The sequence below is a fragment of the Balaenoptera borealis genome (assembly GCF_965194805.1).
Source record: "Balaenoptera borealis genome assembly, chromosome: 12".
Lineage (NCBI taxonomy): Eukaryota > Metazoa > Chordata > Mammalia > Artiodactyla > Balaenopteridae > Balaenoptera > Balaenoptera borealis.
In genome coordinates, this window is record NC_138869.1 from 82,120,998 (window position 1) to 82,146,151 (window position 25,154).

The 25,154-nt window shown below is 33.3% G+C and overlaps 1 protein-coding gene and 1 long non-coding RNA gene across 2 annotated transcripts in view; one reads left to right on the forward strand and one right to left on the reverse strand.

Annotated features, from left to right (window-relative positions):
• Positions 1-25,154, forward strand: part of LOC309608185 — a 133,876-nt gene that overhangs the window by 14,341 nt on the left and 94,381 nt on the right. The gene's annotated exons all lie outside the window — the stretch shown is intronic.
• Positions 21,077-24,785, reverse strand: DEFB113 (defensin beta 113). The gene is made up of 2 exons (XM_082345805.1): positions 24,712-24,785; positions 21,077-24,082 (listed from the first exon to the last, which is right to left on the reverse strand). Exons 1-2 carry the CDS (start codon positions 24,776-24,778, stop codon positions 23,652-23,654), a joined length of 498 nt encoding a protein of 165 aa, XP_082201931.1. The 5' UTR covers positions 24,779-24,785; the 3' UTR covers positions 21,077-23,651.

Consider the following 25,154-nt stretch of genomic DNA (forward strand, 5'->3'; position numbering starts at 1 on the left):
GTTTCTGAAGATACTGCAAATGTCATGAAGGTTTTCACATATGTTTTTCAAAAGCAGGTGGCATGAGGGACACATATAAATCATGATAACATGACTGAAGGTAATATTATATTCCCAAATGTGGGTGTCCTATATACCAGCCTTCTCTATTTTAAGGAAACCTTTGTTTGGGATTAGTAAAAAACAAAACCTGGTTTTAATTTGATTTGTTCTGAGTTTAGAAAGATGTCATATAATAATAGTCCTCATAATTTTCATCTGAGAAAATTTATTTTAATTGTAAGATAATTCAGATCATTTGAATATTTTACCCAGAATACTTAGGTGTTTGAGTTTTTAAATTTACTCAAAGATAGACTTAACTGTTAGAGCACTTGGTTTCACCTATGCTATTAAGGAATGGAGTTTGAGTTCAATTAGTAAACTATTGAAGTTCTAAACTACTTCTAAATCAAAAGTCCCTAGAGTTTTATTTGTTTGCTTGTTTGTCTTATTTGTTTCTAAGGTGATTGGAATTATTTTCTTGGGTGTGTGTTTTTACAGTGTTCTTGCATATACAAGAAAAATACTTTTTCTATCTCAAGTAGCCTGAAATATGTCAAAAGAGCACATCCAATGATCTCCATCAAGACACATCCCTTGGCTGCTAATCCAACCTAAGAGTGATAAGTACAATGGTTTACAAAGGAGGGTACATAACCCAAGCACATGAAATCCAACAGGGTAAATATTGCATCCATTGTCTCCTACAGTAGTTGTCAAAGAAGAGTTTCTTCCTCCAAAATGAGACACCAAGAAGTTACTTTCTTTCTAAGATGTTTCAGTACAATGTAAAAGTAATTACAATATTTAAGAAGGGCATAATATATATTGTAGTCTATATTAGGCATTTTGCATATTTACATATCAGTAATCCTCATGATAATACTATGAAATAGACTTACTACACTTAATTCACAGATGCAGAAATTTATGCTGAAGGAATGTAAATAACTGATCCATTTATATAGCCAATAGGTGGCAGAAACCAAATCTGAACCCAGGTATAAGTAACTCCAAAGGCCATATTCATTTCATTATCTGATTAATATTAATTGCTATGTAATTGGACCTGCAGTAATAGAACTGTTAAAATGCTTTTAGGCTTTAAATCCGTTGAAAACATCAATTTTTTTTTTAAATGAGAATTCTCAAAGTAAATCATGCAACATATTATAGCCAAATCTATCATTCAGTGTATGTTAGTGGAAAATCCACTGTTACTGCACAACACACACAGTACCTCATTGTTTCTCAAGGATCCAGGTGATTATACTTTAATATCCTATCTACCTTGTCTTTCTGGATAGCCAGCCTAGACTGAGAACAAAGAATTTGACCAAGTCCTTAAACTGACTCCCATAATGATATAACTCACCAGGAACCTTATTTTTTAGTAAGATCACAGGTCCTTTCTTTATGATTTACTCCTGGGACCATCACAAACTTCTCTCTTGGCAACTCAGTCACTATCTCCAGTTGACATCAATCAAGACTCCATAAAGATTTCAACCACTCAATTAACTTTTCCATTTTACCTGGTGGCAATGGGGCCAGAAAGAAAAACACAACAAAGAGAAGGACAGGAATCTTCATGATTAAAGAAAGTCAGTCAAATCAGCAGCTGTGGAGTCTTTCAGTGAGAAGAAGGTGGAGAGTGTATCTTTTTATATTTCCCTGCAGTGATATGAATTTAGTCATTCATGTTTATCAAAAGTTAACTCTCCTATTTAGCAGTGCCTGGGGCAAAAGTGCTGGATGTTGTTTTTCTTTTATCTTGGTAATCTAAAGGACTTATGACATCGCCAGCAGATTATTATGATTTTTAATAGCTAGTTGACTAAGTAATTCCATATCACTGGAATTTCTTACAGGAGGTCTGAGGAGTATAAATATGAGAATTTAATCTTTGCTTTTCTTCTTCTATATCTTAAGAAGTTATGCAAATATAAACTACTGAATTTTAAAAGTAGCAGAAATTTCGTGTCTACTAATTTATTACTTTTGCTACTAGAACCACCTTTTCCCCTGTGATCTATAGTTATTATTAAAACCCTATTCATCATTACAGAAATAAATAATTCTTTGCTGTCTCTCACATGCAATGTAGATCTTAGAGACACAATAGGCATAAGAAAATTTCACAATGAATACATGCTCTCACACACATATACACAGTCAAATAATAATATGTGTAACGTCATATTTGCAAGATGCCAAATGATGACACCATCAACAAATACTGTCATTTTAATACAAGAATGAATTATTTGAATGGTGTCTGTAAGGTGTTTGTAAGGAGTTATGATCATATAAAGGGGATGTTTAGCTAAAGATCCAAGTGAAATTTTGCTTTGCTTTGCTTTGGCTGTTCTTTTTTTTTTTTTTTTAAGATCTAGAAGTAACAGGATTATTGGAAAATGTGGTTACCATGGTCCATTAAAGAGAAGTATTAATGAAATTCCCAATTTAAAGACATTCCATTCCTCTGTTCTTAGAAAGCAAGGAAAGTTTCTCTATTAAAGATTAAAAAATTCAATAAACCTCCTTATGCTTAACTGCTGAACCAAGAAACCTGGAACACTGCCAGATTATTCAGTGGCTGTTATATATAAGCTGCCGAATTCCTACGACCAGCCTCTGCAACAAATTTGTACAGGGTCTTCTGAATGATCCTTATTCTTAGGGTAAGTTCAAAGGGTTGGTAATTATTCAAAGTGAAGTTGGATAGTTTTAGATTCGATATGACCCTCAGTCCAAAGAGTGCTATCAAAGCTCTGGTGCTTATCCAAGACTGATGTTTTTAGGACATATTTCTTATTCTCAAGGCGCTAGTCATTGCAAAGGCTACCTTTGCAGCTACAGAGATTACAAAAACAGATAAAAGGAAAAATTAGCCAAAGCTCATCTTCTCCACTTACTGTGGGCTTCTTTCATGGACCTCTTTTGTATTTGGGAAGAATGTTTGTCTAGGAGTTATGGTACCTGAGTTCTTTTCCTTATGTTACTAACTTGATAAGAAACATTTTGGTCAATTCATCTAACTGGACTTCACATCCCTTATCGTTGAACAATAAAAGCTAACATATGTCCATCATTTACTGTGTAGGTACTGTCTTGAACAATTTATATATGTATATATTAACTCATTTAATCCTTACAACATCCTACAAGGTATGTAAAATGATTATTTCCTGCTTATAGATGTGAAAACTGAGACTTAAGAAGATTAAATAATTTGCCCAGTTTGGTATAGTTAATAAATTGTAGTGATGAGAATTGAACCCAGGATGTTGGATACCAGAGTCACATCTCTTGACCACGTTATACACTGTCTAATGAAGGGTGTGATTAAATTATCTAAATCTTGCCAGTGAAAACATGATTTTGCTCTGATTTCTTTCTTTGCTTATGACATGACATAGATAAAAATGTTTGTAAATGTAAAATACTAGAAAATTATCTGGTATTATTATTATGAAATCATTGAGATACCTAATCCTGCTAGTATGGTTTTCAAAAAATAATTTTGTAATTTCTGGAATAACTTGGTTGAGCTTGTTAAATATTTTAAGTAATATTGCACATCATTTAAGCCGGTATTCATAAGGTAAAGCACTGCACTCCTCTAATCATTTAATTACCAGCATGTCAAATGTACTGAATAAAAGTACAATAGCAAAGTCTCTTTGTTCTTCAAAAGAAACTTCTTTAAGAATCCAAGAGAGTGAGACTCTGTGTGATATCAGAGTTGTAACATTGATTTCTGTTAGTTGAGCAGGTAAGATCAAGGGCATCTTCTAAAGGGAAAGTAACCTAAAAAACAGCACAAAGAAGGATGTACCTTACTATGTATTATAACATACTACAAAGTTATAGCAATAAAAATAAGATGGTATTTCTCAGAAATAGAGGTCAATTGATCAACAGGCCCACATATATATTCATAAATTTAGTTTCTCATGAATATAGCATGTCAAATCTGTGTGGAAAACATGGCATAAATATGGCACAAATGATATTGCGATTAGCAAACTATCAGAAAAAAAATGTCCAGAAACCCACGTCTCCTAACATATGCTAAATAAATTATATTCTTTAAAATAAAAATAACAGAATGTGAAATACGTGTGTGTCTGTATGTGTGTTTGTGTATGTATGTATATAAAATATATCAAAAATATATATGGAAATATTTTATAGTCTGGTCACAGGAAGTGGCTTTCTAAGCAAGAAAGAAAAAGCCTTAGAAGTTATACAAAAGATAATACAATTTAATGATACATACATTTATAATTTATTTATGAATGAAAATCAAGCAAAACTTGGATAAAATATTTGCAACATGTAATAGCCAAAGGGTTATTGTACATAAAGAATGAGTGCAAAATTATTTTAAAAATACAAATCATTCTAAAGAAAATCAAGAGTTGTTTATGAAAAAGCAATTAATGGGAGAAGAAATACAAAAGTCCAACAAACTTACCCAAAATATTTAACTCACTGGGAATTAGGAAAATATAAATGAATGCAATTATGATATTTTTCCATAATCATATGTTGCATTTTTTTTTTTATTCTTTAAAGAACAATTATGAGTTGTGAGCTTATTGTGGGAAAACAGACAGGACATCCTGGCTGTGTATAAATGTTAAAAATGTACTTTGACACAGGAATTCCAAAAATTCATGCTCCTTTTACAGATAGTGTGCAAATACCTCAAGATGTCACCTATATGCAGAATCCCCAAAACAAAACAATTAAACAAAACAAAATGAAAACAGATTTATAGATATAGAGAACAAATGGGAGGTTGCCAGAAGGAAGGGGGTTGGGGGACTGAGCAAAACAGGTGAAAGGGATAAAGAGGTACAAACCTCGAGTTAGTTACATAATAAATAAGGCATAGAGATGTAATGCACAGCATAGGGAATATGGTTAATAATGAAACAGCTAAGTGGCATTTTGGGGGGTTCTGAGGAGCTCCGGTTCTTTATGTCTCAGCACAGAAAAAATTCAGCGAGAGGTGAAGTGATAGATAAGAAGTGATTTATTAGAATAGGACGCTTGTGAGGCTTAAAAGCAGGCGGGTGAGGTACCACCCTGAGAACTTAGTGGGCTACAGTTTCATAATCAGAGGAAAAGTGGGGAGGATGAGAAGACCACCTTCTTCCTCATTCTTGAGTAGATGTCAAGCTTCTATCATCATTTCCTCCTCTGGTTGGGCAGGGGAGTTTTCTTGTCCCTACATGGTCAAGCCAGGACTCTCATGGCACTATGGAAAAACTATTTCAGGTCTCAGTAAAATGAGGGTCTTTCATTTTGAAATGTCACCTTTCCATAAATTATAGTTTTTTATGTGTGCAGAGAGCATGTCCTAGGGGTCATTAACTTACTGAGCTCACTGGGCAGGATGTGGGTCTCATGCCATTGTTTTATTGTTTTGGAGTATGTCTCATGCTTCTGCTGCATGGGTTTTGTTGCTGAGCAAGCCTGCTTGGTTTTGTGGTTAAGCAAACCTGCTTTCTTGAGTAATCATGAACTTACAGGGGTCTCCCATACCTTTTTTCTTTACTTACAATCCCCTACTGGGATTAAATATTTAATCACCTACTCTGTCCCTTTACTCTGTCCCTATCAATAATACTGTAATAACTTTGTATGGGGACATAAGGTTACTAGACATCGTGGTGACCATTTCATAATGTATGCAAATATCATCATTTTGTATCAATAGTACACCTGAAACTAACATAACATTGTATTCATCAACTATACTTCAATAAAATGGGCACCTAATAAATACCTTTTGAAATGAAAAAAAGAACAGATGGGAAATTGGGATGTCTAGGATAAATGTAGATAAACCATCTACTATGGTTACAAGCTTGTTAAGTTTGAGGAGAGATGAAGGAATAGGATATAAACCCTTTCTAAACCCTCATAATTTACTTGAAATCTAGCTGAGGCTCCAAAAGAGAAGCATCTCTAGGAGCCAGAGCACAGTGAAATATAATACAGTAAGCCCCCTACATATGAACGAGTTCTGTTCCAAGAGTGCATTCGTAAGTCCAGTTTGTTCGTAAGTCCAACAAAGTTAGCCTAGGTTCCCAACAAACACAATCAGCTATACAGTACTGTACTATAATAGGTTTATAATACTTTTCATGCAAATAATACATTAAAAAACAAATGCAAAAAATAAAGAAAACAGTTTAAATCTTACTGTACAGTACCTTGAAAAGTACGGTAGTACAGTACAACAGCTGGCATACAGAGGCTGGCATCGAGAGAACAGGCAAGAAGAGTTACTGACTGGAGGAGGGAGAAGAGGTGGGAGATGGTAGAGCTGAAGGATCGTCAGCAATAGGAGACGGAGGGCAAGCTGCAAGTTCACACATGCCTGACGTTGATGTCACAGGTTCTGGTTCCTTGCTGAATTCAGTTCTATCTACCCTCTTGAAAAAATGATCCAGTGATGTCTGGGTAGTAGCTCTTTTTTTCTTATCATAAATGACATGGTAGCACTGGATTGCATTCTGAACAGCTGCTGCAACCTTCGTGTACCATTCTACGTTTGGGTCCTGTGCTTCAAAAACTAACAGTCCCTCCTCAAATTAAGAAAATCCCCTTGCCATTTCCTGCGTCATGAATCTCTTTGGTTCTTCAGTTACTTCTTCTTCCTCTTGTCTCTCTTCATCCTGTCTCTGGGCCTCCAGTTCCATCAGGTCTTCGTTAGTAAGGTCCTTGTGTTGCACAGCAAGGAGTTCAATGAAGTTGTCCTCTTGCAGGTCTAGCTTGAAATAAAAATACTGTACTACTGTATTCTATATAGTACCGTACAGTAAAGTACACAAAAGTACAACCACTTGTAGAGGATGCACGCACGTGACAACGTACGCCAGATGTGTGAACTAACTTACATGATTGAACATGTGAATGCATGTTCGCATCTTTGAAAGTTCGAAACTTGAAAGTTCGTACGTAGAGGACTTACTGTGTATTACTGTATATTAAGCAAGTATATGGTGCTGCCAATACCTTGGTTGGAGCTCTAGAACTGGGTATAATGTACATTGATCTTTGTTCCTAATTAAAATACAGAATTGGGCTATTGAGAAATGGGAATTCTGGATATGGATCTGCCACTGACTGTAGTCATGAGCAAAATCTCAGTTTCCCTTTTCTCATTTTCCAAGTCCTGGCCAATTTTCCTTCCCACTCCCAGCAGTTTTTTTTCTTAATATTGAGAAATATTCTCTCTGAAATGAGCCCAGTCTGGTTGGTTTCAGGATTTCATAGGAGTAGATTTTCTCAGCCCCTTCAGGTATTGCTAATTATCACTTCATTTACCCACTATTAAATTGGAAAATCCCTCCCAGTTATAGCTGATGTAACGATATTGGCATGCTATTCCTCCTCCAACAGCATTCATTGTATGGGACTGTTCTATTGTCACATTCATAAAAAGGCTGCATACAGATTTCACAAAGGCCTTTAGGCCATTGGTGTTTTGTCTTTTGTGTTTTTTTTCTCCGCCCATTTGTATGATAAGGTATGTGGGGATATCTTGTCACCTAGTTTGTTGTAAATTTTTTCATGAGTTTTGGTTTTACTCTTATTTGCTCTATTTCAAACAACTGTGTTGCTGCCACCATCCTCCAAAATCCCTCTCCTCAAAGTTTTAATGTAAATCTTGAATTATTGTGCCTTATTTCACATTGCATTCCACATTTTCAACTTGTTCCTTATCCCTAGAGCTCTTTATATATTTCTTTCTTCTGTTCTCAAATCCTTGAATTTGATCCTCATATCTGATTCTTGAGCCTACAGAAGTACAGACACTGGCTAACCTCCTTGTCTCTAATGGGTGCATTCTACTTGAATTAAACATTTTTCTTTTGAGGTACACATCACTAAACCCCCGGTGGCTATATGATGCCTATCTTGGTAAAATCTGTTTAAGGTAAGACATTCCCACTAGGTTCACCAGATTTTCAATTAAAAAAAAAAAAAAGCAATAATCTTGGGCCAGTAGTTAAGTTAGTTTTAAAGAATATGATGATTAAAAATATGTTTGGGACCTTGTAGAATATTGATAAAGTGTTGATTTATCTTTTGCTTTTAGCTGAAAAACAAATTCTAGTCTTCATGTTTCTTCCTCAGCTTTTAACATTACGGAGACTACTTGTGCCATCTAGTAGTTACATGGAGGTTAAAATAACAGATCTTTATGCATTTTCCCAACCTATCCATTAGGGGTTCCCACCCTCCCCACAGCCGAAAATCTATGTGTAATTTATAGTCAGCCCTTTGTGTACACAGTTCCTCTGTGTCTTGGTTTCTTGGTATTGGTGGTTCTGCATCCCCAAATCCAACCAACTGGGATGGTGTAGTACCTCGCAGTTCAAATCTGTGTTGTTCAAAGGTCAAGTGTATTAGCATTAGATAGTATTAAAATAATATGCCTTTTTGAATGAGAAGAACCTTGGGAGAAGAGAGGGAAGGGCAACGAGCATTTCCATGCTCTACTATAGCTCATGCATTCATCTCGTACTTAGGTTTTCTGTCTCAATGTCAGTAACGTGTTGATGATATTTAGGTAATTGATAAGCCTATGGGTATTAATGTTCATGAACCAACTTTCTAGTGAAGTCATGGTTAAGTTGGGAAATGTTCAATTGTGTAAGTGTAGGTGAACCTCCGACACATCAAAAGTGGTCTGACATTGACACAAACATAGTATCCATGATAAGAAATTAGCACCAGATATGCCTCCATCTAAACTTTAGCTTAGAGAAAATAAGAAAGATTCTACCTCATTCCATTGAATATATAATTAATATCTATGAAGGAAGGCATTGATATCAGCTTATGTGTTTATTTATTACAGAGCTTCTAATTACATTCTGACACCTCTCTGCACTGGTGCACACATGACTTCTTTGGTCAGAGGTAAATCTTCCGTTTCAAGATAAATCTTCTTCAAACGCCCTCTCAATGCAGCAAATTTTACTTGGTGACAAACATATTTCAATTTGCTTTTCATGTTTAGAACAGCGTTTCTTACATTGACCATACAATTTTGAGCATCGATTAGGATCCACCAAGGCTATAGTAAAAGAAGAGTAATTGAAATAACTGATCTCTTATTTAAGAACATATTATTTATGATTATAAAAATACTACGTGTACATTGTAACAAATTTGTAAAATGCCAAAAAATAAGAAGACACAAATATTACATATTCCCATTATCTGTATAAAATTGAAATGTGTTTTTAGTTAATATATGATTAGATTTTATGACATGTTGCTCTTCTCAACAAGATTCAAGATTTTTAGAGCTGCATCATATTCCTTGAAATTATATATGACAATTTATCAATTTCTCAACTACATTATAGTTAAAATTTTACCAGGTTATTATAAACAAATTTGTATTACATATTTTAATATTTACATGATATATGTTTAGGATAGTTGTGAAAGAGTTTGATTCTAGAGTTTTTTTCATTATATTCTTAATCTTACATTCTAAATTCTCACAAACTCTAGACCTATATTGAGCTATCTATTCTACTTTGTGATTATATCTATGGGTTTTTGAAACAAAACCAATGAGCTAGATTATCAAAATATATAATAGAAAAATCATTTATTATATTTAATTTTATATAAGTAAATTTTAAAAATGAAACAAAACTTGCAGGAGAATGCCCAAGTATAAATGCTCCACAAAGAGAATTATTAAAATTAAGCGCTGGTGTAAACACCACCTAGGTCAAGAAATAAAACATTGCTGGCATCACATTTGTGCTGCTTCAAAATCGTATCCCATTCTACTCTTTCATTTTCAAAATAATCTGTTATCTTGACTTGCAATATTTTGTTTGCTTATTTTAAAGCTGATGTGAAAGCAACTGCACAGTATATATATTTTTTCACTTATATTTATGACAGTTATTAATATATGTTGGTTGAAATACATGCTTTTATTTTTTCTCTCTCTCCTTTTTTAAAAATATATATTAGTTATTTTTTATGATTCTATCACCTTACTATTGTGTATTTATATTATCTTTTATTATTCTTTTACTAGTTTATGATAGAGGTTTCAGCTTCCCAAAATCTTATCAAAAGCCACTGCTTTTTTTTCTGTCTCTGAGCTTCCATATGAGAAGATAATTTTCTTTCTGTCTAGACAATGCTTTTAAGAATTTCCATTAATACAGGAATGCCAATGTTGAATTCTGTTTTTGTTTGACAGTACATATTTTTATGCTTTCATTCTCAGAGTATTTTCATTTGATACAGACTTCTAGATTGTAGTTATTTTCTTTCAGAACCCTGAAGACATCATTGCATTGTCTTCTCACTTCCTTCTTTGTTTTTGTTGGTGAGAAGTCAGCTCCCAATTTAATAGTTGATCCTTTGAAAGTAATCTGTTGTTTTCCTCAACTTTTGCTCCCTTCTTTCCTTTCTTCTTTCCTTCATCTTTCCCTCTCTTCCTCTCCCCCTTTTTTTTCTATTTTTCAATCATTAATTTTCCCTTGTTTCATTCCAGATAATTTCTTCTGATATTTCATCTTTGTTAAATATCTCAGCAATTATGCATTAACTCCTGCTTAACACACTCATTATGTATTTAATTTTGCTTTGTTTATTTTTCAGTTCTGGAGTTTTACTTTTGTTCTTTGTTATAGTTTTTATTTCTATGCCACGTTTTAAATCTTGTTTTTATTTATTTATTTATTTAAACAAATTACACATAGTTATTTTAAAATCTTGGTCTGATAACTCCATTATCTGGATCCCTTGTTAATTTGTTCATTATTGTGTTGGTTTTTGATTTTTGATAGGATAGTCTTGTTTTCATTTGTTCCTGATTATTTTTGTGTTACATACTTTGGCAAAGAAAAAATGAGGAAATAACTTGAGGCCTAGAGAAATATTATCTTTCTCCAGAAATGATTTATTATTGTATTTTTTGCTGGTGGCTTGAACAGCCAACCAACCTTCTTGGATGGTCTTAAACCGTTTATAGAATTTAAGGTAATGTGAAAATGAGCACTAGTCCCTGGGACAACTAGAGTAATGTCATTTTAACTTAGGCCTACTTTGTAGCTTTCTGGCATCTGAAATGAAAACTTGCCAGTTTTTCCATAGTTCTCCTTCCTTCTCGGGCTCTGAATTGCAATTTTTGTCCCAGAAGTAGCATAAGGCTATCAAATTTCTGTTTTTCAACTTCTCTCCTGGCTCTTCAAGAATGGTTGAAAGATTGATCTCAACCAGATGTTTTTTCTATAATTTTTAATTGACCTGTTAACTCCGCAATGCTTTTAAACAGAGTTTTTTCTCTTATTTTTGTTCATCTATCCCTCTCAATAGGGAAGCTGTAGTTAAAAACTGTTATAATTTTATAGTGTGTTTTAACATTTTAACACTGCTATGTGAAACAGACTACTGTAATTTTATAGTGTGTTTTAACATTTGATAGAGCAAACAAATCACTACTTTTAGTTTTCAAAATCTTTGTATGGTACAGATTGATAGTTCTTTCTAACTGCAGAGTGAATATGGGTTTATAGCCATAGACTTTGAGCTTCAATTTTAATTCTGTCATCTGTTAGCTATGTAGCTTTGGGTAAGCTATTTCAGTTCTAGGAGCCTTAATTGCCTCGCTTGTAAAATGGGGACAATGGCATGTAATTCACAGTCTTTTTGAGACATGATGAGTTAATATGTATGTTTACAACAGTGGAATATAATAGCTTCTCACAGATTAAGAACTATTATTAAATGGTAAACAAAAGACTATAGTTGAAATTAAATTCTTACTGAGTACGACTTTTAGACCACACAGCGGGCTTTGTTCTGAAGATAAAACAAAATGTGGAGGCAAAGAGATAAATCCACAGATAGACTCATTAAGTACAATGATAAAAGAAATATATTGGGTCAAACGTGTGAACAGATGAGTGCTTATTATCTTGACATGGTGTCATGGGAAAGTGATAGGAAAATGTAAACCTTAAAAAATGAGTAAAAGTTATCCAGATGAATAGAAGGACTGTAAAAAGAACGTGAACCAGCAGACAAAGTAGTATGATTCTTATTCCAAAGTTGAAAGAGGACATGATATGTTTAGGTCCAAAAGCAAATAATAATGAAAATAGTTTTTATTCATTAAAAACCTATGTGTCAAGTATTGTTTTAAATATCTTGTACACATTATCTCATTTAACTGTTCTAAAACTTTGAAGTAGATGCTGTTCAGATAAAAACTTGAGGCTTTGGGTGACCAAATAATTTGCCCAAGGATGCAAAACCCATGCTTAACCCAGGATTTAATCTTAAATTTCTCCAAATCCAGAATTCACACTTTAAATATTTAATCCATGGCTTCTACATTGAAAAAGTTGGAAACTGACACATGAAAAGCATTCAACAGCTATCTGAATATTGTATTAAATTAGATACTGCTTGTGATAGATTTGGCTGTCTCTAGGAGCCTTAATTATTTTATGACTACAGAGAAATATGAAGATTAAAAAAATTGGAAGTTGAGTGGTTAATGACAAATAAATGGGATTCTATTAAAATGAACATTTACATTTGTAAAGAATCATTAGTAATAAATTCTTGATAATGTACTCTCTCTATATGCTTAATAAGTGGTTTTCCAGGCTGCAACCTGAATGTAGAAAAAAATTTTACCTTAGGTAAATTTAAATAAAATAGTTCTGGCCCTTCTATTTGGAATTCTTTATTAGTTCTCCTTACTTTGATATGTCTTAACTCAAAGTTAGATGTTAATTGGGAATTTTATATCACTGTCTGTTCCCCATCTCTTACCCAGCTCTTATTTAGATCTTAGAATTACATTTTTGATTTCTTTTCTATTCCTGAAACATTGTCATTTTGGCAAGGGTTATACTTACTCATCTTATGGCTGTACTTGGATCTTTACAACTGAAGAGATTTAATATCAATTAATAGTACCATCATGTAAAAGTCATAAAGGATTCTAAAGTAGGTATTAATTTATTTGTTCCTTAGTTTATTCAAGAATATTTAAAGAATTTACAAATTGAGGAAGGTCTAATAAGGAATTAAGACTAATTTGTACATTACCTCAACTAATGCAAATTAATTAATATAAACTAATCATTGCCACATGAGAGGCCGAGTGTGGAGTTCATTTGTGATAGAGCAGCTTTCTGGATTGGTTGGGAAATTATTTAGCTAATCAACAAAATCCTGGCCACTTTGAAAAGGCTATTTATTATTATGGGTTTTACTTTTTTCTCTACATTTTATCATGTTTCTCAAGTAACCAAATTGCCTTGGTGACTGACTCAGCTTACTTGTAAATTGAATAAAACCTAAAGCACCAAGACTGATACTGTCTTCTCACCAAAATTTCAACACAGATGTGTGTCTCTCCTTCACTATTTTAGACTTGGCTTCTGGTTCACCATGCACTAGATCATAAATCTGCCAAGACCACCATATTTCTGCTGTTTGGGATCCACGGCCTCTTCTGAGACATCTTAAGAGCTGGCTATACCTGAACACAACCTTGTGTTGTTTCTCCTCTTCTACTTCCTCTCCTCTCCTTTTTTCTTTTTGCTTCTATTCCTCTTCTTTCATTTCTTGAAATATTGCAGTACAGTCTTCAATGTGATAAATACTTTGCTTACACTGTTGTTTTCATCCTTTCAAAACCTTATAAAATTAATATTACCATCCATTTTATAGTTAAGAGAACTAAAGATATTGCCACAGCTACAAAGGAGCCCCAGGTCCTTACTATAAACCCTGACCCATTTAATGGCAAGCTCACTCTATAAACTATGATAGTATGTTATGTTCACTATCGCTATGGATTATTTTAGGCTTGCACTTCCCCTAAAATACTGTCCATTCCTTCATATTTTAATCAAAATCGGTATTAATCTCTTATCATTTTACAGCTGGTCTCTCCAGCATGGTTTCACTCTGTTTGGACTGAACACTCATCTGACATCTTCACAAAGTATTCACTTAGATTAGACACTTTTCCTCGCTTCTTTTGTGACTTTAAGGTTTTACCAATAGTCAAACCACACCATTGTGCAATGGATATGCACCACTCTATGAACTCCTTCAAAGCCACCCACTCTGACATCTTGAATTACTCTTCCTGGTTTTTTTTTTTTTTTGATCTATCAAAGGCCACATATAGTGCATTCTATCCATTTCAGCTGGCATTATAACTTAGTATCTGTTAGAATGATCAAAATGTAAAAGAAATATTGTGGTCATAGACATAGACCAACCATCTTCATAGGCTTCTTTAACGTTTTCTGCAAGGCTCAGTAAATGTAGAATTTGATGGTATAGACCGTATACATCTAAAGTGCAGCTATCCTCCTGTGTGACCTCACTGCTTTTGACCAAGTTATCTATTCAGTCTTTTATTTAACCTCAGTGCCTTCTACTATAGGAAGCATGATGAGTATAAAGAACAATATGCTGGGATCTGAAAAGTCTGTATTTGCATTCCACTTATCATTGATATTTGTATAAGTGTGAACTTGAAATATGATCTTTTATGTCATTTTCCTCTTCTATTAAAAGAGGCAATGACAGTCATCTCATAATGTTATCTGGAAGGTCAGATTAGATATCGACATGGAAAGTTATGGAATGGGATTGGCATATACTAGACCCTCATACATACTTATTGTCTTTCTTTCTTTCTCTCACCTTTCAAAGTCTAAACACAAGTGTCTTACCCCCAATTTCAAAACTCTTCATCAGGGAATTCAGGATATTCTCCCAAACCTCCACTAATGCCATAATTGCACCATTCTTACTCTTTGAAGCATAATTACATAAACTTTCTAATTCGAGCAAATCCTCTGATTTATCTTTTACTCAACTAGCTTGTAAGGATGACTAGAGAATTACTGTATCTTTTATTTCTGTTTCCTCAGAGTCTAGCATTTTGTTCAGTAGTTTACTAGGCACTCAGTGTTAGATGGTTATTGATTGACACGCTAGTACCATATGCCTCAACACATTCCTTAATCACATTTGAAGTCCTCACTTACTCAGGCCCCTTTCATTATTAATAATAACTGTAATAACAGAAACATCTATAATAATAATAATGATAATAATAATAATAATAGTACCTAAATTGGTAAACTAATTTTCAGTTTGTAGAGCCACTTTCCAATACGTTATTTCAGTAAATTTTAACTGAGGTGCATGTAATTAACAGGTACAAACTTTCATATCAGATATTTCATTTTTTTTTACAATTGTTATTGATTCTTCTGTATTTTCTTTGTTTTTTGTTAAGGACATCGACAAATCACTTAAATTCTCTGAGTGGCAAGGTTGACAAGCAGTTGAGTAGGGAGCTAGTAATAAAATCTAGATTTTCTAAATTTGAATTCAGTTCTATTTCTAATACATGTTGCACCTTTTGAACTTCTAACTCTCTAGGGCCAAATTAGCACACTTTGGGTCATAAATTTGTATCTCTCTTGTTAGAGAGTCTGGATTGCTTCAGGGGCAACACGTATTAAGAATAGCATGTAATCACCACCAGGGGCTTCACTGTACTACATATTTTGATCGTTTATTTTTAATTGAATCATAAAACCATTGCTGTATTCCTTTACTAATGCATTAACTAATTCAACAAAGATTTTTGAAGTACTATTTCTTTACTTGCCTTTTTATTAGCACTGTACCTTATTGCCCAGCATATTCTGAGACTATATCCTGGATCATTTTATAAATTCTGTCATTGATATCCCAAGAGATATATACTGTTTTCTTAGTCCATTCATCTTCCCTGTGATCCAATTTATTATGAAGTCTTCACTGATATAAGAATAAATAAATTTAATAAATTATGAATTTCTTAATAACTTGAATAACAAAACAAATCAAGACCCACAAAAGAAAAAGAATCTCATCTTAATCAACTTATTTTATTTGCATTTTAATTTTCAAAATGAGATAAAGTATATTAGTATAACACTATTCCGAACGAGGAAACTGAGATTCAACATAATCAGAGACTTTTTAATTGAAAAGAGTGTATTAAGAACCTGCATTTTCTAATTCATAATTTAATATTTCTACTTTTAGCTAGGAGCTATATGATACATACAAACACACCAGAAGCATCTATTACCTGGTAGAATGAAGGTCACATAACACAGAAAATGAAGAAGATAAATAAAGATCTTCATTCTGTAGAAAGAAGCTGCTGAAAGATTTGTTAACAACTAGAACACTTTCCAAAAAGCCAAGAGACATTTACTATTTATAGTTTTCTAATGGAAGAAAGACTCTTTTTCCGGAAACTGTTTTAATTTTGTGTTCTTATCTCTGCTTCATTGACTAGGGTTGTGGGCAGAATTGAAAACACTTGATATTAATTGGTCTTTAGGGAGGAATCTCTATGTAGAAGATAGTTGTAAACATGACATTCTTATATCAATGGTGATCAATTAAATACCAACACAGAGGAGCATGTACGGAGTAGGCTTGAGATAAATATTTACCATTTTAGATGTAAAACATCTGAACATTACTTTGTCATTTAAACTCCTGATTATTTTTCAAAATATATTCCAATCACTAACCTGGTACACAAATTCATCAGTATGTTCCTATATCCAAAATCCTACCTTATATCCAGTTATCCCATTAGTTTCCCCAAATTATTCATTTACCAAAGTCCAGATATTATGCGTCACTTTTGTCACTGATTTTTTTTTTTTAACATCTTTATTGGAGTATAATTGCTTTACAATGGTGTGTTAGTTTCTGCTTTATAACTGATTTTTATTACCTTTTTTTTAGATGTAACTTGAATATTTATGAAGCTCTGTTTCTTTCTAGAAAAGTCTAACTAGTGTCCACTTATTTTAAAGTTTTTATCACAGTAAAACAATAAATATTGAAAAAATAACTTGTAATGAATATAAATAATTTCTTACCTCAATTTCCCTATTTTTATGTGTTCTGGTTACTATAAACATAAGAATTTGTCCTTGCTTGGCAACCAAGAGTATATCTTTTGGTTTCCACTAAAAAAAAAAAAAAAAAAGAGGATTTAGACCACTTACACTTTCTCCTGTGATGTCCTTCTCCTCAAATATTTGAAAGTTATATTAATTTTTGAAAATCTCTGTAGGTATCTTTAAACATTTAAATACTTTATCTTTTCCCCACCAACTTTAGTCACAACATTAACTCTTCTCTATTTAAAATAAAGATATTAGTCCCCTCTCCATTCACACCAACATTTCTCCCCACTTTCCACACACTCATTCAGTTGTTGTTACACACCTCCTCTTATGTGGTCTAGAATAATATTTGAACTGTGTGTATAACCAGAATTGAAACAGAAAATTCATGCTTTATATTTAAAGTTTGTAATACAGTAAGCATCATATTGCCTTTTTAAAATATGTTTAATATAAAAACACTTGTGCTAGTCAAAGAAAACTGTCCTTGGTTTCAAAGTCAAGTAGATTGTTACTATTATTTTACTATTATTATTTTCTTTTATTATTATTTCTTTCTTTTCTTTCCCCTTTTTTTCATTTTTTAAATGGAAGTATAGTTGACAAACAATGTTGGTTTCAGGTGTACAACATAGTGGTTCGACATTTATATATATACTATATACATTATGAGTACGTCTAGTAACCATCTGTCTACACAAAGTTATTGCAATATTGATGCTGTACATACATCCCCATGACTTATTTATTCTATGACTGGAAGATTGTATTTCTTAATCCCCTTCATTCCCCCACCTACTTCCCCTCTGGCAACCACCAGTTTGTTCTCTGTATCTATGAGTCTGTTTCTGCTTTTTTTATGTTGTTGTTCATTTGTTTTGTTTTTTAAATTCCACAGACAAGTAAAATCATGTGTATTTGTCTTTCTTTGTCTGACTTATTTTGCTTAGTATAATACCCTCTAGATCCATCCATGCTTTTGCAAATGAAAGGATTTCATTCTTTTAATGGCTGAGTAATATTCCATATATATATATATAATATTCCATTATATATATATAATATTCCATTATATATATGATATTCCATTATATATAATATTCCATTATATATATAATATCCCATTATATATATATAATTGACACTTAGGTTTCTTCCATATCTTGGCTATTGTACATAATTCTGGGATGAACAAGGGGTGCATATATCTTTTTGAATTACTGTTTTCATTTTCTTCAGATAGATACCAAGGAGTGGAATTGTTGGATTGTGTGGTAATTCTGTTTTTAATTTTTTGAGGAAACTCCATACTTATTACTATAGTAACTGCACCAACTTACCTTCCCAACAACAGTGTACAAGGGCTCCTTTTTCTCCACAACCTTGCCAACACTTGTTATTTGTTATCTTTTTGAAAACAGTCATTCTAACAGGTATGAGGTGATGTCTCATTGTGTTTTTAGTTTGCATTTCCCTGATAAGTAGTGGTATTGAACATCTTTTTGTGACTCTGTTGACCATATATATGTGTTCTTTGGAACAATGTCTCTTCAGGTTCTCTAACCATTTTTTATTTATATTGCTTGTTTTTTGGATATTAAGTTGTATGCGTTCTTTGCATATTTTGGATATTAACCTCTTATAAGAGATATCATTTGCAACATCTTTTCCCATTAAGTAGGTTGCCTTTTTGCTTTATATTTTTGATGGTTGCCTTCACTATGCAAAAGATTTTTAGTTTGATTTAATCCCATTTATTTATTTATTTACTTATTTATTTTATTGTCCTTGACTGAGGAGACACATGTACAAAAATATTGCTAAGACTAAAGTCAAAGAGTTTATTGCCTTGTTTTTTTTCTAGGAGTTTTATTGTTTTAGGTCTTAATATAAGTCTTGAATCCATTTTGAGTTTATTTTTTTATATATGGTATAGAGAATATTCTAATTCTATTCTTTTGCATGTAGCTGTCCAGTTTTCCCAGCACCAATTATTGAAGAGACTGTCTTTTCTTCATTATATATTCTTGCCTCCTTTGTCATAGATTAATTGACCGTAAGTGCATGGGTTTGTTTCTGGGCTTTCTATCCTGTTCCATTGATCTATGTGTCTGTTTCTGAGCCAGTACCATACTGTTTTGATGATTAGCTTTGTAGTATAGTCTGAAGTCAGGGAGCGTGATTCCTCCAGCTCTGTTCTTCTTTCTCAAGATTATTTTTGCTTTTGTGTCTCCATACAAATTAAAAATTTTTTGGTTCTAGTTCTGTGAAGTATGTCATTGGTATTTTGATAGGGATGGCATTGAATCTGTAGGTTGCCTTGGGTAGTATGGTCATTTTAACAATATTGATTCTTCCAGTCCAAGAACATAGTATATCCTTCCATCTGTTTGTGTCTTCTTCAATTTTTTTCATTAGCATCTCATAGTTTTCAGACATTTCTTAGTTTTTAATATAACCATTTATATTGAAGTAGCCCAAATTATGTCATTTGAATCTGTGATCCTCTATTTAACAGCATGTAAAGAACTGAAGCCCTAAGTCCAGTAGCTCTCAAGAATGAAGCCTGCCAACAACTACATGAGTGAGTTTAGAAGATCCTTCAACCCTGTTGAGTATTGAGATTTCTGTAGCTCAGGCCACCTATTTCAGTACAAACTCATCAGAGATCTTGAGACAAAAGCACCAAGCCAAGCTATTTCTGGAATCCTACTCATAGAATCTATGAGATAATAAAGGTTTTAAGCTGTTACTTATTGGGGTAATTTGTTATGTAGAAATAGATAACTAATACAACATCTTGTCTTACAGTCTTTACCTTTTAATTGCTATATTCATAATATATTTACATTTAAGAAAATAACAATATAGTTGTTTTTAAACCTGCCTTCTGGTATTTGTTTTCTATTTGTTCTCCCTCCCTTTGTTCACTTTTCTTTCCTTCCCTTTCTTGTCTGTGTATTTTTTATGATTACATTTTATCTACCCCATTCACTATATATTTTTTGTCCTTTCCTTAGGATTTATAATATAGGTCTTTAGCTATCACGTATAATATAAGGGCCTTAAAATCCTCTACTTCTATTTTCCTTTCCCATGATTTGGGCTATTATTGTCATTCATTGCTCTCTGCAGTGCTAGAAACTGCACAATATATTATTAGTTTTGCTTTAAGCAATAAATTATCTTTTATAGAGAATAAAAATTGAGGGAAAGGATATTTACATTTACCTGTGAATTTACAAATTCCAATTCAATTTATTCCTGTGTGCAAATCCAAATTTTTATCTTGTATACTTTTCCTTCTACTGGAAGAATTGTGTATATTTGTTCAAGAAAGATCTGCTGGAAATGCATTATTTCAGATTTTGCTTGCTTGAAAGTGTCTTTATTTCACTTCCATTTTTTAATTTTTTTTATTTTTTTAATTAATTAATTTATGGCTGTGTTGGGTCTTAGTTTCTGTGCAAGGGCATTCCCTACTTGCGGCAAGTGGGGGCCACTCTTCATCGTGGTGCGCGGGCCTCTCACTATCGCGGCCTCTCTTGTTGCGGAGCACAGGCTCCAGACGCGCAGGCTCAGTAATTGTGGCTCACGGGCCCAGTTGCTCCGCGGCATGTGGGATCTTCCCAGACCAGGGCTCGAACCCGTGTCCCCTGCATTAGCAGGCAGACTCTCAACCACTGCGCCACCAGGGAAGCCCCTCACTTCCATTTTTGACACTATTTTTTTTTTTTACTGAGTAGAATTTTAGATTGACAGAATTTTTTTCAGTATTTAAAAATGTTGATACATTGTCCTTTGGCTTGTATAGTTTCTGACCGACAGTTGGCCTGTATTCTTGTTTTTCATAACAATGTTATTGAGATTTAATTCATTACCAGACAATTTACCCATTTAATTTGTACCATTCAGTGGTGTTCAGCTCGTTCATGGAGTTGTGTAACCATCATCACAATCAATATTTGAATACTTTCTATGCCCCCAAAGAAACTCTGTACTCTTTAGCTATCACACTCCCACCCCTCGATAAGGTCCCCTCCCTCTAAGCCATAGACAGCCATTCATCTACCTCTTGCATCTATAGGTCTTCCCAGTCTGATCATTTCATATAAAGAGAAGATAGTACAATATGTGACAATTGTGACTCGCTACTTTCATTTAGCATAATATTTTCAAAGTTTATCCATGTTGTAGCATGAGTCAATACTTCATTTTATTGTCAAATAATATTCCATTGTATAAATATGCCACATACTGTTTATTCATCCATCAGTTTATGGAGATTAGGGTTATTTCCATTTTTTGGCTATTATGAATAATGCTGCTATGAACATTTGTGTACAAGTTTTTGTGTTGACAAATGGCTTTATTTTTCTTGCATATATACCTAAGAATAGGATTGCAGAATCAAATGAAGACTCCATGCTTAAACTTTTTGGGAAATGTCAGACTGTTTTCCAAAGTGTTTGCACCAATTTACCCAACAACAGTGTATAAGAATTCTAATCTGTTCATATCCTCGCCAGTATTTGTTAATGTCTGTTGTTTTGGTTATAGCCTGTTTAGTGGGCGGAAAGTGGTAACTCATTGTGGTATTGATTTGCATGCCTGAGATGTGCTTGTTGGACATTTGTGTATCTTCTTTGGAGAACTGTCTATCCAACCCCTTAGTCCATTTTATAATTGCATTTTGTGTTTTTAAAAATTGTTTAGTTGTAGATATTCTTTATATGTTCTCAGCTACCATGGTTGGGAGATTGCTGGTTTTCAAGTCTACTGTAGAGCTGGGGAGAGTTGGAAGGAAATAGGGCAGTAAAAATGCCACAAAGGTAGCTGTTCTTACTGAGATTTAGCATTTTTTCTTGAATATATGCTCCTTGGATTTTTGCAAGTCTGTGGTTAATTTGCAGAGCTCTTAAAAAGTTGATGTTGACAATTTTTTTGCCAGTGTTTTGTTACTTTTATCAAGTGGCAAATTTTTGGAGTTCTTTACCTCATCATTTCAGAAGTCTTGCCTATGATTCATTTTGTACTGTTTCTTTTTTGTTTTTTACACTTGCGTTGTTTGGAAGTTATACACTGGTTAATAACGCTGTGCAACAAACTACTCTGAAATTTGGCAGCTTAAAACAAAAACTATTTTACTATGCTCATCAATTCTGTGGATCAAAAATTAACACAGAGCATAGTAGTAATGCATTGCCTCTTTTCTTCTACATCTGGGACCTTACCTGGGAAGACATGAAGCCTGGGAGTGAGTTCTCATTGGCTAGCTTCTCCTTCTTATTCTCCTTTGCAGTGTCCAATTTTTTCTTAACATGATTTAAATGTTATTCCTTGAAATTTCAGACTTTTTTTCTTCTCAATCTGTAATCTTCCCTTGGGCGATTTTATCTCATTGCTGCAATAAATGGTTCCTCAAATCTATATTTGAAGCATTTTTTTTCTTTCCTGAGCTTCACGCATGTTTACAGTAGGAAAATCTAAACTCAGAATGTCATAAATGTTTCCTTTAAATCTACACCTCTTACTGTATGTCCTAATGAATGATTGTGTTGTTCATCAATTTCTTTAAGTAAGAAAGCTGAGACTTACCTTTTCCTCTTAAATCTCAAATTGACTGAACTTTTTTCATTTCCTCTAATCAGAATTCTGTCCTAAATTTTTATATTTTCCAGATACGTGCTATAGCTATATGTAAAAAATACACTCAGTGGAGACTTTAGGTTCTAAATGTCAAGCATTTACTGACGGAAGGCTTTATAATTCATAAGATAGATTATGTTAACAATTTAATATTGTGATAAAATTAATGTGGAATGTGGAAAACTGGAAACACAATGAGTTTATTGAAGAGAGGGATGAGGACAGAAACACTAAATACAGAATTATAAGGTGAAATAGTTAAATAAATTCTTAAGACCCAGGAGAGAAGACTCTTGGATTGGCTGCCTATGTTCAAAATTGATTATGATAAATAGCACTGGATGGCAGAATTAGAAATGATATTTCTTTTCATCTTTAAACATTTCTGTAATCTTCCAAATGTTCTTATTATCAGAAGAAAAAATATACCTTCAAAATATTTTAATTTACTTTTATTTTCATCACATTTTACTCCTTTTGAGGTTTGTTTGATTGCTCTTTCTCACAATTATATTATCATACTCTCTTATTATGTGAATAAAATGTATATGACTTTGTGTTCAAGGCCCGGGTGCATTTTTGCTGAAACTGTGGAAAGGTAGCATAAACTATGACTGATGGCTGATACTTAAAAGATCATATGAAAATAACTAGGCTATTGCACAGGGCAAATAAATAGGCCAGAGGTAAAGGGAAGTATTAAGGATGGAGGGTTTTTGCCATGTGGGTGGAGGAGAACTTCTGCCAGTTTAGTGAAGAGGCTGCCATTCTTCTTTATTTCTCTTGGACTAACCTAACATTGAACTCACTAGCTGTCATTATATAGTTGCGTAATCCAGAAGGCTAGAGAACAACACGTGAAAATAGATTTATAGAAAGTAGAAAGTTCATTTTTATTTATAATATAGTTACAATATAGTGTTATATAGTGGAATTATAATTTACATCTGTAGTATTAGACAGTGTAGTAGAATTATAATTTGCGTCATTAGTATTACGTAGTGTACTAGAAACATAACTTGCATCTGTAGTATTACGTAGTGTAGCAGGAGTATAATTTACAGTTATAGAAGCTTTAGTGGTTGTGCTGGGTTTGACTGGCATTATGTATTCCCGTACAACACAGCAGGGCTCCGAATCGCAGTCAGTAAATACGTATTCCCAGGAGTTGCATGAAGTCTTGCAAGCACCACGAACAAGGTAACATTGTCTTTTTCTTTCTTCAATTCCTCTTGTTTTTTCTCTTGTTTTCCTCTGCAAAACTAGGAAAAAGTGGCTATGGTCATGATCCAGGTTTAATCCCCTTGCATAGGTAGATGGATAAATAGATAGGTAGATAGATAGATAAGTAAATAAAGTTGTTTAAAGTATAGAGTTAAACCATTTTGCTTCTGAAATCATGCCCAGGCAACTATATTAAAGAGCTTGGATTTTATTGCCTATAAATTGGTACAGTGTAAGTACTTATTTATCCAACAGTATTTCCTTTGCCATTAGCTTTTTTGTTGTTGTAAATAGAATATTTGTAAATATCTAATCCGTGCATGCTTTCTCAAGAGTAAAGACAAAAGGATGTGGATAAAAGAGTCTACATATTTTGTGTTCTAAATACCCATCCACTCCAACACCCCTCTCCCTTACCACAAATTACTGGGCCAGTAGTAGAAAGATTAATTTTGACAACAGCTATAGCATCAGTTCATTAAATTGCATTTAAAAAGAGAAGGTATTAGGAAGCATGTAAGGAGTCATAGTCTCATCAGAAACAACAACAAACAGGTTTAATTGCACCACGTTGGTAACTGTTTTCCTATTATATTCTCAACTATCAGTTCTACTCATTGCCTCTTCCATTAGTGAATTACATTATGAGTTCATATGGGGCCTCCTAACAATAATTTGTTTTATTTTCCAGAGTAAAGCATTCACACACACCCACACAAAAAAAAACAGTTGCCTTTCCCTCTTTTTCCATATTAACAAAAATTACCTGATGGACCACAAGATATGGTGAAGATAAAGATCAGGAAAATACAAAGTATCTTCATTGCTGATATAGTTCCTTGAGTAAAGTTGAGGCAGAGCTCAAAATGACAGAGATGTGCTATTCTTTGAAAAAAGATAGATGAACTCTTGTTTTTATAGCTTTCTCAGGGTGATTACTATGCTGATTAATGCTGCCTTTCAAGATTGAGCAGATATTCATGTAAGTATTGTGAAACAACAACAAGCAGACTAGAGGACTTAGTTCTGTTATGACCTCAAAGAGCCAAAAGTAAACTCATTTTCAGTTATACAAGCCACTAATGGAGTTAAAGTCTTCCTCATTCTTTAATTGAAAGCACATATTCAGCAGCATCAACATTTTCAGCCACAGGCTTTTTCAAGTATTTATTATGTGCTAGGCAGTGTTCTAAGCACTTT

What these genes read in the sequence shown, in the direction of transcription:
- DEFB113 (XM_082345805.1), bottom strand. Translation starts at nt 24,778, where the DNA reads ATGAAGATACTTTGTATTTTCCTGATCTTTATCTTCACCATATCTTGT. An exon ending in TGGTCCATCAGGTAATTTTT is followed by an intron (nt 24,083 to 24,711) that starts GTTAATATGGAA and finishes AAACAACTTTAT; the next exon opens with TTACTTATCTATCTATCTAC.